The 15104-nt window shown below is 40.6% G+C and overlaps 1 protein-coding gene across 1 annotated transcript in view; it reads right to left on the bottom strand.

The window, feature by feature from the left end:
* Positions 1-296: 296 nt before the first annotated feature.
* Positions 297-15104, bottom strand: part of LOC109292683 (ubiquitin-conjugating enzyme E2 variant 1) — a 25122-nt gene continuing 10314 nt past the window's right edge. The window contains exons 2-4 of the mRNA XM_019510251.1: positions 7585-7733; positions 2731-2856; positions 297-2109 (exon numbers count right to left, since the gene is read on the bottom strand). Coding sequence (XP_019365796.1) covers positions 1963-2109; positions 2731-2856; positions 7585-7733 — 422 coding nt within the window. The 3' untranslated portion in view covers positions 297-1962. The remainder of the gene's footprint in view (positions 2110-2730; positions 2857-7584; positions 7734-15104) is intronic.

Raw genomic sequence — 15104 nt, 5'->3', positions numbered from 1 at the left:
GCTTAGACATCAGTGAGAGACATGTAAAGGGAAAGAAAAAAAAAAACTCTTTCGAGTATGCTGAAAGAGGCACAGCAGCAGAACGTGTATAAGGACACTTATTTCACCACTGTCTTTTTTCCTTCACCATATAATATTAACTATGTCCAGAAATTCTCACATTTTACTGTTTAAAAAAAAAAAAAAAAAAAAAAAATCAAATAACCATATTAACTATCACTTGTAGCAAAATACTGCCAAACAATTCAGTGATTTACGGGATCAACATTCTAAACATAAATACAATTAAAGCCTCATAATATTAATGCACACTTTTTATTATATTAAAATCAGGCAATGGTCTGATACAATAAAAAGGCTGCTTATGGAATACTGTTATGTTAAACTTTAATTACAGAGGATGTTAAATCCTTACAACTAATATTTTCCTCAAAAGAGTTAATGGAAACATCAATTGTTCATTGACTTGATAGTTGCTGCTTTAAAGTGTGTTTATTTTTATTTTATTTTTTTATTTTTTACACAAACACTGATTTTTTCATAAAACTTAGGACACACTAGGTTGTTTGTATTTAAGCTTGCATCCACATTTCAGCAGTTAGTGGTCCAAAATAGTAATCAGAAAAGACAGTGATTTGCCAGGACGCAATGCCAATAAAGGAGGTCCTTAATCTGCTGTGCGCACCATTCCCCTCCAATTCTTCATGGCACAGTTTTTCCTCCTGAGACTTGAAGTGTCAAAACAAAGTCTACAGTATGCTGATTTGTCTCTAGTTGTCAGGTCTTTAGAAGGGCCAAAAGGTAAGTGCATTGTTTATTAGTTAACATTCTCAGGTCAATTGTAAAGCACCAAAATTCAAGTTGGTTTAACTGGAGTGTGTGTTTAGAATTTCTATTTGCAGAGTTTCCCTATTACGGTTTGGCAGCTAGCAGATCCAAGCAATCCTGGTAAATTACTGCTCTTTTCACCATGTCAAAAGCCTATCTAATATCAGCCGTGGCCAGCTTGGCGGTGTGGCAGCAGTGCCAAGGGGGCAGGGGAGATCCAAGTTTGCGAGCAGAATAGATACTCTTGTTTCCCAGGCTGGTGAAGACTAAATTCATTGCAAAAACAAAATGACAAGCATGAGGGGACACATCAGATAACTGCCCCAACACTTACCCCATTGCTGGCCACTGGCACGAAGAAGAGTCATAGAAGGGGACAAAAAATAAAGCAGCACCCCCACTAGGACAATGGGGGAGAGGAGAGAGATCGAAGAACCCTGAATCCCTCACCCAAGGCCCACATAACTGGGAAGGGGGACCGGGAGGAGAAATACAATCTATGCCTTGGCCAAAGGGAAGAAAAGCCTACCCCTGATTATCAGGGCAATAAAAGGAAAAAAAAGAAAAGAAAAGAAAAGAAAGAAAACCCAAAAAGAACAACCACAGTCACATTCAGCCTTTACTAGAGATAGCACAAAGGGAGGGATGATTGAGGTTAGCACACATCCCCATTAGTAGTCCATAAAGCCCAGTGTAGTACTGGAAGCTAAAACCTTTGTGTCTCCTCTAATAAATAGCCCTGAGCTTCGACTCTATTGCAAAAGACAGAAAAAGGTGGGGGAAGGGGAATAACCCAGGCCAAACACACAGCAAGGTGATTGTGTGATCTATGCTTTCACAGTTGAGTTAGATGTGCCACACTGGTCTTGACAGTAATAAATTTAAATAGACTTTTCTTGATACCAGAAGTTCAACTATGTGAACAGTGGTTACACATGACAGGATTATTTGTTATAGCACAACTTATATTTCAAATGGAAAATTAGTATCATTTACAGTATTCAAGATAAACTTCCTTTGAATGGGAACTTCCTTTCCAGTATTTTGAGGTCTACAAGATGCATCTAGAAAATTTACTACTGTGGAAAATGAAGACAGCTTAAATTGAATAGGGGGGCATGATTTTTTTTTTAATTAATTGCTGTAACATTGTCCTTCAGGTGGCTGAGGAAGTTTCAAATTTTCTTTAGACATCATTAGACGCCGAAGTTCTTGCAGAACAACTTTGATACTATAAGAATTCTGCCATTTTGCTAGGACTGATATGGCTCTGGGATCCACCTAAAATAGACAAAAAAACACCAAAACTGTCAGTCCTCAGACTGTTAATATATAGCTCCTTACTAGATGCTGTTTTTAAAACAAAGAAAAGTGTTTTTCAGACTTAAACAGAAATGTAGTTTCCTTTCAAGTTTAATAAGTATTCCTGCTGTTTAACATTCATGCTATCAGGGCAAAGGATGGGGATGAAATCAGCTACACAGTTCAGGTGTGGGAAAGTATTTGATGCATTATAGTTATGTCTCCACTGTAAGTTTACCATGCCAGGCAAGGGCACCCTCAAGCATGCCACACTGCTCCATGTAGGGTACCTCCTAACCCATAAGCACCAAACCACACTTGTGTGGTGCTGCAAGCAGATTAAGACAAAGAATCAGCATGCAGCTACACTGCTCCGATTCAGAAAGCAGCCTGGGCTGAATGGCACGGTGTGTTTGAGGGCACTACTGACTAGCATGGTAAGTTTATATATAGTGTAAAAGCCATTTTCCTCTCCCGCCCTCTTCCAATTCTCAAAGCAATACCTGAGGGCATTCAGTTAAGTAACATGGGAGTTCAGAAAACACACTGATTTAAAACATGTACATTTAAACTAGGTTAATATAAACAGAAAAAACTTACCACTCCATTAGAACTATTTACTCCATTCATATTAATTTTTGTTACAAATCTTACAAATGGAGGTGCTTCTGGATATTTAGGCCCACATTCTATTTTAAGGCTGTATATTCTGTTTTCATAAATTGTCTGGAAAAAAAGAACATTGTGTCAGGTGGTACATGAATCACTTGGCAAAGACGGTCACTGACATTCGTGAAGTTCGAATTCTGCATGCTGTTTCTCAAAGGGCAATCATTGCTACACAGACTACACACTGCACTCTCACCTTTGAGAAATTTGCTAAATGCACTGAACACCTCCAACAGACATTTATGACATTGCAATCTTATATTTAAAATATTATCTGTGCTTAAGGTTAAAGAACAAAACCGACATCATTTCTGGGGTACTAATTAGAATAAAGCGGTCTAGCTTTTTCACCAAATAGTTCAGATACATACGAAGAAATATAAAGGCAAGTAGAGTTTTGCACTGTTTGCCTTACAGATAACTATCTTGGAATGGAAGCCACTACTTTAGAGTAACCAGCGATTTAAGCTCAACCTACCAGAGAAGTCTACAATTTTTAGTTCCTCTGAGTTTGAGACATAAATAAACCTTGAGGTTTTTCTTGTTTTCGTAACTCAAAGTGCAGGAAGTAGGATGGACAGTGGAATGCTCCAAATACAATACATTTAATAGTTTACTTGCCATCAGGATTATTTCTTATATAGCAACAACATTGGTTGGTGCTTTACAGACCTAAGAGATGCTAAACAACATGGAGGTATAGGGGAAGGAAGCAAAAAGTAGCGAGGGGTGTTGGTTGTAGCTGTGTTGGTCCAAGTATGTAGGCCAGGGGTGGGCAAATATTTTGAGCAGGGGGCCACTTACAGAGTTTCGGAAAGCCATCGAGGGCCGCATGACAGGCAGCCCAGGGCAGATTAATATTAATTTTCTACATTTTTTAGGGGCCCTGTGGGCCAGATAGAATGGCCTGGTGGGCCACATCTGGCCCCTGAGCCGCATTTTGTCCACCCCTGATGTAGGCAGAGAAGGGGTAAATCTGATATCTTTTATTAGACCAACTAAAATAGTTGGAAAAATTCTTCTTTGCAAGCTTTCAGGTACAAACACCCTTCTTCAGGCAGAGGAAGTGCCTGCAGTAGTGTGTGCATTGATTCTGCAATTCTTAAAGATAGTATAAGGAAACAGGAAGAAAGTGGAGGTCAACTTACAATGTGCAGCACTACACAAAAACTACAGAATTTTTGAACATGGAGTTCTGGCATTCTGGGTGAAGAGTGCCCCAGCTATAATAGTAATAATGAAAGCAGAATGACAGATCTGCATAAGAGGAGTGTGATTTTCAGCATTTGGCAGTTTGGACACATTTTCGTGCAGAGTCAAAACTGCACCGAAAGCTTACAAAAAAAAGCCAAACCGGGGGGGGGGGAAATCACAAGTTAAGAGTTCTCTTGCCATTCCAGTACGGAGGGTTGCAGGGGCCTAAAGAGAAGCGTCTTTTGTTACTGTAATGTATTTTATATTCCCATAGCTCATCCGGTTAGAGCATGGTGCCAACAACACCAAAGTCGCTGGTTTGATTTTCCATTGGACCCGATGATTTCTTGAGGTCCTTTTCAGCTTTACTTCTCTACAAAATCTATGTAAACTCCCGGCAAAAATAAAGCATTGGTAATTCTTAATCCATGCCAGGATTTTATACAGCAAGAGCTCTCTCAACATAAAACACAATAGTTTTCTCCAGTGAATACCCAGCTTGACCATCTTTTTAACATCTTTCCTGATATGAACCATTATAAAACACAGGAGTCAGGGGCCAAGTGCACCTGAACATACGTTTGTGTACCTGCCTATAACACACAGCAAGTCTTATGCAGAGCTCCAAAGTAGCAGGTTCTGGTTTATTAGGAAAAAAATATGCATAGGCAGCAGTTTTTCTGTGCAACAGTGACATCCAGTGGTCAGTTATTCAGAAAAATTTTCCAATTCCTTCGGCTGGAGATCGTCAGAAGGCGACAGATGGGAAAGGTGAACAAACAGAAGGTTGTTACGAGAACTTGAGCAAACTCTGTCTGTCACCTCTAGATAGATTAGGCAATCATCCACAATTCAAGTGTCAAAACCACTCAGGTGCATTTTGCTAGCATGACAACACAGAAGCACATGCAAACTTTCAGGCTTCTTTAAAATAGCTTTTTAATACAAGTGCTGCAAGTGACAGACATTACAAGCTGGATTACTTGGCGCCTACAGACAATATGAAACATTTACAGCCAAGGCTGAGGTCTTGCAGATGGAGTAAATATACAGCAAAGCTATATGGGAGGAAAAGCCTGCTTCCATGTATGGAAATAGGGACCATCAGAAGCAGCAGCGTGTACTAGTTCTACACAGGAGATTAATTTGTCTTCTGCCATCACCAAAACACAAACTCCCCTGTCAATACCCCTACCTACAGGAGGAGACGAGCAGCTTTTTGGGGCTTGCGCGTTGTACATCTCATTGAAACAAAGGAAACAAAACTGACTATGAAGCCATACTTGGTAAACAAAAGTCTATACACTTCAATATAGTATGATGCTTTCAAGCAAAAAAAATAAAAAATAAAAATCAGTTTGAAAAAACCCAATACCTGGAAAAAACTTCATCTATAAATATAAATGGGTCAGAAAAAGGAAAGAGAAGGAAAAGAAGCACACTAGAAGAATCTGCCTATGTTACTTCATGAGCTTGTTCTACAGTATGAGCTATACTGCTGGTTATGGGTCAGCAAATAAATACCTATTAGTACGTGCGAGTTTCCAGTTAATCTACAAATTAAATTAAAACTTTCATTCTGCCTGAATGTTATGCAAGGTGTATATATGCTGATAATTTTTAACATCTCTGCATAGCAAACTCCTCATTAAGCAAACTCCTTTCCACAATTTAGTTTCTAATATTAAGCAAAAACTCTCAGGAGAACAACCTAAGGCTCACTATGGATATATGAACGAATGGATAAGGGTAGTGGTCCCCAACCCAGGGCTCGCAAGCAACATGGTGCCCACCAAGACCTCTTGCTGCCAGCTGACACACACGCCCTTGCTTCCCACAGACACAGGTCTGTTTAATTTGACTTGCTCCAAATTTTTGCGTGCAAGCCGACAAAGGTCAGATACCACTGGATCACGGGATATGCTTACAGCAGCCGTCAAAGAAAATGTTTGGATGAATAAATAGTGACACAGAAAATATGGTATTAATGGTACAGCCTCAGCTGCCATGGTCAACCTGACCTCTCTTCAATCCTGGTCAACCTCTCTCATAGAAGACTAGAAAAAGGGGTGCAGAGATACGCAGTTATAGTGCTTAAAGGGCTCCATCTAACAGGCTGAAAAAACTGAGACAGTCTGGACACAGATCTACATAATACAATGGCACAGCAAAGGTAACTTGGGTACTTCCATTTATCCTTTTGGAATAAAAGAGTCAATGAAGCTGGAATGGCACACCCCACTCCTGGCCTCCCCTATCCAGCACAAATGAAGAGTACATAACCAGTCTTTGGAATTCACTACTGTGAAGTAGAGACCCATAGCTATCATCAATAAGCTATGCGTCTCTAGTTCACGAAAACATAGTTTCACTATCCCATCTATCATATTTTTAATACACAGAATAAATCCTCAAAGGCCAAATCACTAATTAGTAAGGGGTATCTTACAGACATTCTTCAAAAGAGTTATTTTTATTGTGAGGTACCCAGCCCGCCAGCAATCAGCAAGAAAGTTCCTAAAAATTTGAAACATTTTTTTCAGTTTGTCTACTAAAATTTTTTTTGCTTCCTTCCCTATCCGAAAACAGAAAGTAGAGTGAACTGAACAGCCAACAGACCTAAGCTGCTTCTCAGCTATGCAATGGCAAGCTTGTCACTATCTTTATTGTTAAGACTGTAATACAATAAGTAGAGAGACAAAGATAAAGTGGAAATACTAAGCATAATAACTTATGTTCCACCCACTGTGATAACATGGGTGTATTGCAGGCTTTTTTCATGACTTTTCTAAACAGAACACAGACATTACCCAGACTCAAAACAATTATAAAAAAAAAAAAATACAGGGGAGATATGACAAAAGGCAGAATTACTGCTGAGTTAAAGTTTGAGCTTCTAAACATTAGCATTTTCTGACGTATCTAAAACTTTTAGGTAAGCAAGTTTCGCTGTAACAGAAAAAACACCCAAAAGTCCTCAAGAATTTCCCAAAAATGATGAATGAAGCTGAAGTGAACTCACACAGAATATAGTGAAAATAGAACAGTTAGCGAGAATTTTACCTGCATTTTCTCTAAATATAAATTTCAAGGTTTTTAAACCTTGCTGTATTCAGCAGTACCCTGGGAATCAGAAGTGACATTCTAAGAGTACGTGTATAAGGCACAAAAAACACTGTTATACAGCAATGCTGTTAGCCTTGCAGATGCTGCCTCCAGAAGTAGAAGCAGTATAGCTGTATTAGCCCTCTGATGCATCCAGTCTAGGTCACACAGATTAATCTCTGCTGGTATGCAAAACCTAATTTAGCTTGGGGTATTCTCTGCACATACACAATCTAGAGTGAATGTGTAAGGACGAACGATAGTTTTGTCACAGAATTAACTAGAGAATGGTTACACAGCATTATTCAAACTTGTATGCAGAAAGATACACTGGCATGTAAAATCCAGTTTTACATGCTAAGTAAACCAGGTTGCAAGCGCATACTTGGTCAGATACACACCGGAGTGTTTAGGCTGGGGCAGTGGGAACAGAAAAAAAGCAGAGATTAGTGACATTGGCATTTTTATCTTTAAGTTGATGCTTACTCTTGGAGGCCCAATAATCATTCCTGTCCATCTTGTAAGGGTCATATCTTCATCATCTTCAAGACCCCAGCTAACTGTCCCATCTCCTACTCCTTTCTGACCTTCTTCAAGTTCTTCCAACAGACGAAAATTACGAGGAACTTTTACTCCTAAAAACAATCAGAAAGAAACTTTGAGAGCTGAGAACATCTGACAGTGAGATTAAACTGAGCAACTAGAGTGGTGCTTTTAGTAATCCTACATGTCAAACAGTTAAACCAAAACATCGAGAAAGAGCAACATCTGCGTGAGGGTACATTACCAGCGTGAAGATGCTTTCATGTTTAAGTTCTGGTCCTTATGTGGGAAAAGAGCTCATCTTGCACTTTAGAAATTATGCTATTGGGCCAAGACAGTGTATGCTGTGAGAAAAAGGGGGACTTCTCATCTCTTCAGAGGAATAAACAGCATAGTCTTACTTCCTGTCCACACGATGCAGAAGATCCTACATTAGCATTTTGTTAGAAGCTCTTAATATCACTGAACCTTCTCTGAACATTTCAAAACAGCATTCAAAACAAGACGACCAGTTTTGTAATAAAAGCAGGTGAATCTGAAGTCAATTCACATTGCCTTCATCAGTGTAAGATGAAAAGCACTTACACCTCCCATCACTGCAACATCTGAACACCTCACAAACTTTAGTATGCACAGCCACACAAAAGCTGCAGGAGAGACAGACGTTTTAATCTGCATTTTCCAGACACGGAACTGAGGCACAGAGAGGCTAAGTGACTTGCCCAAAGTCATCCTGAATGTCTGTGGTGGGGGGGGAGGACTTGAACCTAAGTGTCCTAGGACTTGGCCACTGGAACATCATTTGTTTCAAGATGCTCAAGCTGCAGCCATTAAAGACCCCGAATTAGTCCACCACTGAATTCCAGAATTTACAGTACACGTTTATGAATGGCCCTCAAGGAAACAAAACTATTGATATGATGTAGAAGTTAACAGTTATTTTCCACTTCAAAAAACCAAACCAAAACAAAACTTTTTAAAGTGTACCACAAGCTTAATTATTCAAGAGCTGCACAGTCCTTAGTACAGTACAGCTGAAAAGAATAGCTGGTTCCCTTCTCTGTTCGCATCTGTAGCATAGCATAGAAAAAACAGGCTGGAAAATTATTCTTTATGGGACAATATTTTCAGTGAAAAGCTCTTCCAGTTCTTCAAAAAATATCCTCAAGTCAATGGCACCAGAAAGAAGGAGAAAGCCTTGAAGATGATCCCTTTGACTGCTTGAAGATATGGAAATATAAAAGATCTGTGGATATACACAATGTGACAGTCCTTAGATCGTGACAACTTTAGTAGCTTTAAAGTCTCCTTCAAATGTCTTGAGAGACATGAGACAAAATATTAATTCTGATTTTACTGTGAAATAGAATTCTGCTAAAGCCTCAGCCACACAAAAAAAAATCCTTAAAAAAAAAAAAAAATCACAACCACACATACAAATCAAAAGCATCTTCACTAGTGAAATTAGCTTGCTGGTCAATTTTGAAAGAAAAATATTATATATCGTATTCAAGAGAGATCTGAAAGTACAAAATCATAAATACATGTCAGCTCCAGTAACGCAGTTCTGAACAAATGCAATACTAACAGAATTTTTCAAAACCAGCAAAGATGAGCTAAAAAGTACCAACACTGAGAGCAACAAGACTACATACCCTACGTTCTCAAAGTATCCCATGGTAGAGCCCAGGCAGTGTGAAGAAAGATGTCTTTCAAATCTTAGCACTTCAGCACAGTGGAGTGGAGAGGAAACAAGGGAACCAGCAGAAGCATGAAATGATAGAAGTATAAAGGGCCAGGACAGGATTTTGAATAATTTCATGATCGCATGCCACTTTTTTCAGTCAGTGCTCAGAAAGCGATTCAAGACTATACAGTAAGTGAAGCTGTTGTCTACAGAACTCCAGTCTTATTTTCTGCAGAAGCTGGTAGTTGTACAGTGAATGAGAGAGGGGACTATAGAAAAAGATCCACACAGCTCATGATCAACACATCCAAATGCCATCCCAAAAATTCTAATCTTGCCTCCATCGTGTAAATCCTACACAATACCAGCCAGTCATCTGATCCACACTTTTTACACAGGTAGCTACTACTTAAGGATGCAAAACTGGAGACCCTCAAATCTGATTTACAGAAGTGCCAAGTACTTGTAACTAACTGAAGCCAAAGAAGCTGTGTTTGAATACGCAAGGCTCTGAGAATGCTCAGTAATCTGAAAAATAAAATCAGGCCTCTTAAATTAGAGGCTGGAAATGAGGACAGTTAGTTTGATCTTAGTTTTCTTTTGCTTCAAATCCTCATTTGTAACATGGAGATAATATCAGTTCATGTCTGCAGGTGCTGTGAAGATAAGATTTATACGCCAGGAAATCATTTTTTTTGACATTCAGAGCAAGTATTGGGCAGTCTGTGGGAAGACATGGGGCCATGTGATGAAGGTAAAAGGAAATACTAGCCATTCATTCAATGAGTAACATCCTTTCTGTGCTCTCAGTGAGGTAATGATTTTGTATGATGAAAATAATTGCACAATTCAACACCATACTATATAATAAATGTACCAGGAGCCCAATTCAAGCTGAAATTCTCAACTCTGGCATTTCTTAATCTAAATGGTGCAAACATTAAACTTTGTAACCTTAACATTACACCCCAAGAAGGTTGGGGGAGGGAGGGATAAATCTGATCTCAGGGGGGAAGAGAAGGCAACATTGTTTCAGGTCTATTCCAAACTATAATCACTCTGATCAGGTAAGAGTCAGAACCATAAAATAATTAAGGATTATAGAGCAGTAGCTCTCAAACCAGTCTGAGAACTAATTCATGGTAGTTGATCACTTGTTGTATTATACAGAGAAAACAAACAGACTCTTGTACTTTGACACAAATTGTTTGCTTACAAGCATTAAGGGGACTTCAGGCAAGTGATAGGAGTGGGGGATCCATTAGACACTTAGCATTTGGATTTCAGGCTAGATGGGAAAACCTGCAAACCCTTGTTACCGTGAGAAGTGAATGGTTGCTGTATGATCCTAGGTCTGCCTAAACAATGGCCTCAGCACTCTCCAAGAATGCATCTTTCAGCTGAATTGGAAAGCCCAGAGCCAAGATCTGGCACATCAAGGCCACATCACCTGGCCCACGGGACTCAACACAGCCCTGGAAATTTGGCAGCAAAGGAGCAGAGGCAGCATCAATTGCTGCAGCTCTGGGAGCTGTCTGTCCCGCTGTCAGATTTCCAGGCTGGAAGACGTGCCCCACGTGCCAGATGCAGGTCTGCAGACTGGCCCCATGCCACTCACCTGGCCCCTGGGACCAGATGCATTGGTCCCCACTGGCTTAGGGCAGTGGTTCCCAAACTCTCACAGACTGCACACCACCAATTTAAAACAATAAAACCATAAGTACAACCAGTGAATTTCAGTTAAACCTTAAGTACCACCAGAAATTGTGTGTCATACAAAGTAATTATAGTAAACCTGTTAACACATACCACTGACAGGTTGTCTGTGTACCACTGGTGGTACCCATACCACAGATAGGGAACCGCTGGCTTAGGGCATCATGACACCTTGCTGCCTCACCATGCTACAAGAGTCAAGTTCAGAGACTGCAGAAAAGACATCCTGTGCTCGTTCAATATTTGCTAAATTACTTCTGGAACCCAGAACCAAAGCAAGTTCTGAGACTCAACACGTTTCTAGAACAGCTGACTCAAGCATGAGTCAACTGCATTTTCCACACATGGCAAATAATTTGCATAACCCTTTCAGTGTAGTTATGGAGACTGCCAAGTCAGTAACCAAACAAGCTTGTTAGCTTCATGAGTCCTTGAATACACACACACACACACAGAGATAAGTAATTAAACTGCCAAAACAGGCTTTAGATTATGTTTTATTTTAGTGAATCATAGAATCACAGAGACGCAGGGCTGGAAGGGACCTCCAGAGGTCATCTAGCCCAGCCCCCTGCCTGAAGCAGGATCATCCCTATCCAAACCATCCCATATAATCCATAATCTAAACTCTACATAAGACTACCATCAACCGTGACAACACAGACCTAGCACCCTAACCTGCCACAGGTCAAGAGGGGAGACTACAACAGACAACTTCTATGAGATCTCAGGCAGACGGCCACACCCCCCACTACAGAACAAGGCAAACCCCCACAGTCTATACCAGCCTGACCATGGGATACAAATTCCTTCCTGACCCCAAATATGGCGATACGTCTGATTCTGGGAAAGAGAGGCAAGACCCTCTAGCCAAGAACCTCTGGTTTTGGACCCAGCAGGAGCACTGGCACACCCCAGCCAAAACCCCTAGCCTTGGCTATAGCCAACACTCAGTGCCTCTAAAAAGGCTTTAAAACACCCTGACGTAGCACAAGAGAGGTAGGGCAACCAGCAAAGCCCACAAGCATGGGAAATACCCATAGTGGAACACAGGCATAGCTACACCTAGATCAGTCGTGATCCAAAAGTGGGTTGCAAAAATATATGAAAGGGTCATGAACAAACTTTAAAAATGGATCAAAGTTTAAAAATGGATTCTCCTTTCAAAGGAGAAAAACGTGGGAAACTGTGGCTTTCCCCTTGTAGGCTGGCAGAGTTCCTGCTTGCAAGACACTCCTTGGAGCCCCCCGCCCCACACTTCCACTCCCTGCGCCTGTGGGAGGGGGTGGGGGCAGAGGGCAGCAGGTCAGGAGTGAGGGATAGTGGGTCAGTACTGGCCATCAGTGTTTACAAATGGGTATTGGTACAAAAGATGTAGATGATCTAGGTCAGCGGTTTTCAACAAGTGGCTGTCCAGTCTCTTCTTGAACACCTCCAGCGACGCAGAGTCCACAACTTTCGTAGGCAGTCTATTCCACTAATAATAATTCCAGAACAGTATTAAAATCAACTTCACATTTAATTTGACTCCTGATACAAAAGATGCAAGACAAAGCCAAACAACTGTTGGCAGACCTCATGGAAATCTTCCAAAAAGAGATAAAATACATGTGAATTAAAGAGCAAAAACAAAACAAAGCAAAAAAATGGACTTAGTACTTACCACCACTAGCTCAGACAATGAAACCCCATGAAACATTTAATTTTTACCATAGGCCTGGAAAACAAAACCAAGTGGCAACCATAAGCTTCCCTGACAAGTCATAGTTAGTGATAGACTGATATTGTAGCCATGATGACTCAGGAATTATTTGAGAGGCAAGGATTTCTTAGGGTGATAACTTTTATTGGACCAACTGCATAACTGGGATTGAGTTGAGTAAGACAAGCTTTCAAATGCAAGATGTGATCTGAAGAAGAACATCTTGCATTCAAAAGCTTATCTAACTCTATCCCAACCGTGCAGTTGGTCCAATAAAAATATATCACTAAGAAATCCTTACCTCCCTGACAAGTGGGGAAGAATTTAAGCTTCCTGGCGGAGAGGTGGTAGACTTTACAGATGTGAAGATAGCATTCCAATTGTTAACTGACAGCAACACTGGATTAAACAGAGCCAAGTCTGGTTCTGATGCAGACTGAAATTGAATATTGCTAGTCAGTGTTTCTGATCAAACCACTTTAACACTTAACATAAAACAAATCTGCAAGACCCTGGCACAAAATGTTAAAATAAAACGATGAAGATGAAATTGCCATAAATCAAAAAATAGAACAAATAACCAACCACATTCAGTCAAAATCAGTAGTCAGAATTTGTGCATCAAGTTGATGAGCACTGCAAGCAAGTTTACAGAAGCAGAAACTTCTCAAAAATATATCCATTCTGGAAGAGCCACCTACCTCAACAGCACTAACAGATCACACTGCAACAAAGTGGACAAACATACTTTCAGGGGCAGAACCTGTACCAGCCGAGTCAAGCTAAGTGCATATTGCCATCAGTGCATATTGCACTGATGGCAATATGCACAGGATCAAGCAGTAAGTGTGCAAGGTGTTGTATCTTCATAATTCTGAAAGGTTACATTTGTAACTTTTCTTTCCAGGTAAGAATCAAGTCACAAGTCAAGTCTTTTGATAAATTTATCTCAAACTGTAAGGCATAAGGTGGAAGTGATGCAGAATATCCAGAAGCACTTATGGATAACATATTTCAGCAATTAGGAACTTTACATAAAAGAGTCTCTTTTTTCTAATGTTATTCTCAGTAGAATAATGTAGAGAATTTCAGATGCTGACCCGAACCAAAGCCAATTTCAACTTTGGCATGGAGCATCTATCAGCCACATCAGGCTGATTTCCAATACAGTCAATTTTCTTTAGATCAGTGCCAATGTGATATTAGACCAATGTATCAGTGCACCTCTAGCAGGAAGTAGTGGGTTTGAACCTTATTTAACTGGACAGTTTGTCTACAACACCACAACTCAAAGTGCTAAATTTAAGTGTTGAAGTCTGACCTCAAAATACATTAAAATTTTCATTCTGTGTCAAAACTCTGTCAAGTCTTTAAAGTGACCCAACATTAAGTGTTGAATAAGAGGCTTTTGGTTATGACAAACTGTCAGCAGATAAAAACTTAATGGTTCATATGCGGACCCCATAATTATGCCCCTGAATTCAAAGATTTCCACTCTTGATTCATGTTTTGATATTAAAACACAATCTTGATAAAGAAACCATGGTAAAATGGCCAAGGCAAACCTACATTACCATAAAGGGTCTCAACTCAAACAAAGTGTTACCAACCTCCATCTTGCTAGGGTCATCTGATCCCAGCAGTCTTTCCTGCCCAAGTGCAGGGGGGATGGACCCGATGACCTGTAAGGTCCCTTCCAGCCCCTAACAACTCAGGAGGCACGTCAGTGAGGCCCTAAAGGGCCACAGCCCAAAGGGGAGGGGAGCTCAGGACAAGTGGTTGCTTTTCAAAGGAACGATCCTGGATGCACGAGCTAAGTCTATTCCATCTCAAAGGAAAGGCAGCAAAAGGGCACAGCAGCCCTCTTGGCTATGGGCGGACAAGAACCTGATGGTATTTAACACTGAAAAATGCAAGGTTCTCCACCTTGGGAAGAAAAACCTACAGCATCCTTATAGGCTCAGCAGTGCTACACTGGCTAGTGCTACAGAAGAAAGAGACTTGGAGGTCATCATTGACCACAAGATGAACATGAGCCGTTAATGTGATGCTGCAGCTAGTAAAGCAAGCAAAACACTGGCTTGCATCCACAGATGCTTCTCAAGCAAATCCCGGGATGTCATTCTCCTGTTGTACTGGGCCTTGGTGAAGCCGTAGCTGGAGTACTGTGTTCAGTTTTGGGCTCCACAATTCAAAAAGAATGTGGAGAAGCTTAAGAGAGTGCAGAGGAGAGCCACGCGCATGATCAGAGGTCAGGAAAACAGACCTTACGACGACAACAGGCTGAGAGCCATGGGGCCCTTTAGCCTGGAAAAGCACAGGCTCAGGGGTGATCTGATGGCCACCTATAAGTTTATC

The sequence above is a fragment of the Gavialis gangeticus genome, unplaced genomic scaffold, assembly GCF_001723915.1.
Source record: "Gavialis gangeticus isolate Ggan-Ray unplaced genomic scaffold, GavGan_comp1, whole genome shotgun sequence".
NCBI lineage: Eukaryota > Metazoa > Chordata > Crocodylia > Gavialidae > Gavialis > Gavialis gangeticus.
This window is presented reverse-complemented; position numbering and strand designations above follow the sequence as displayed.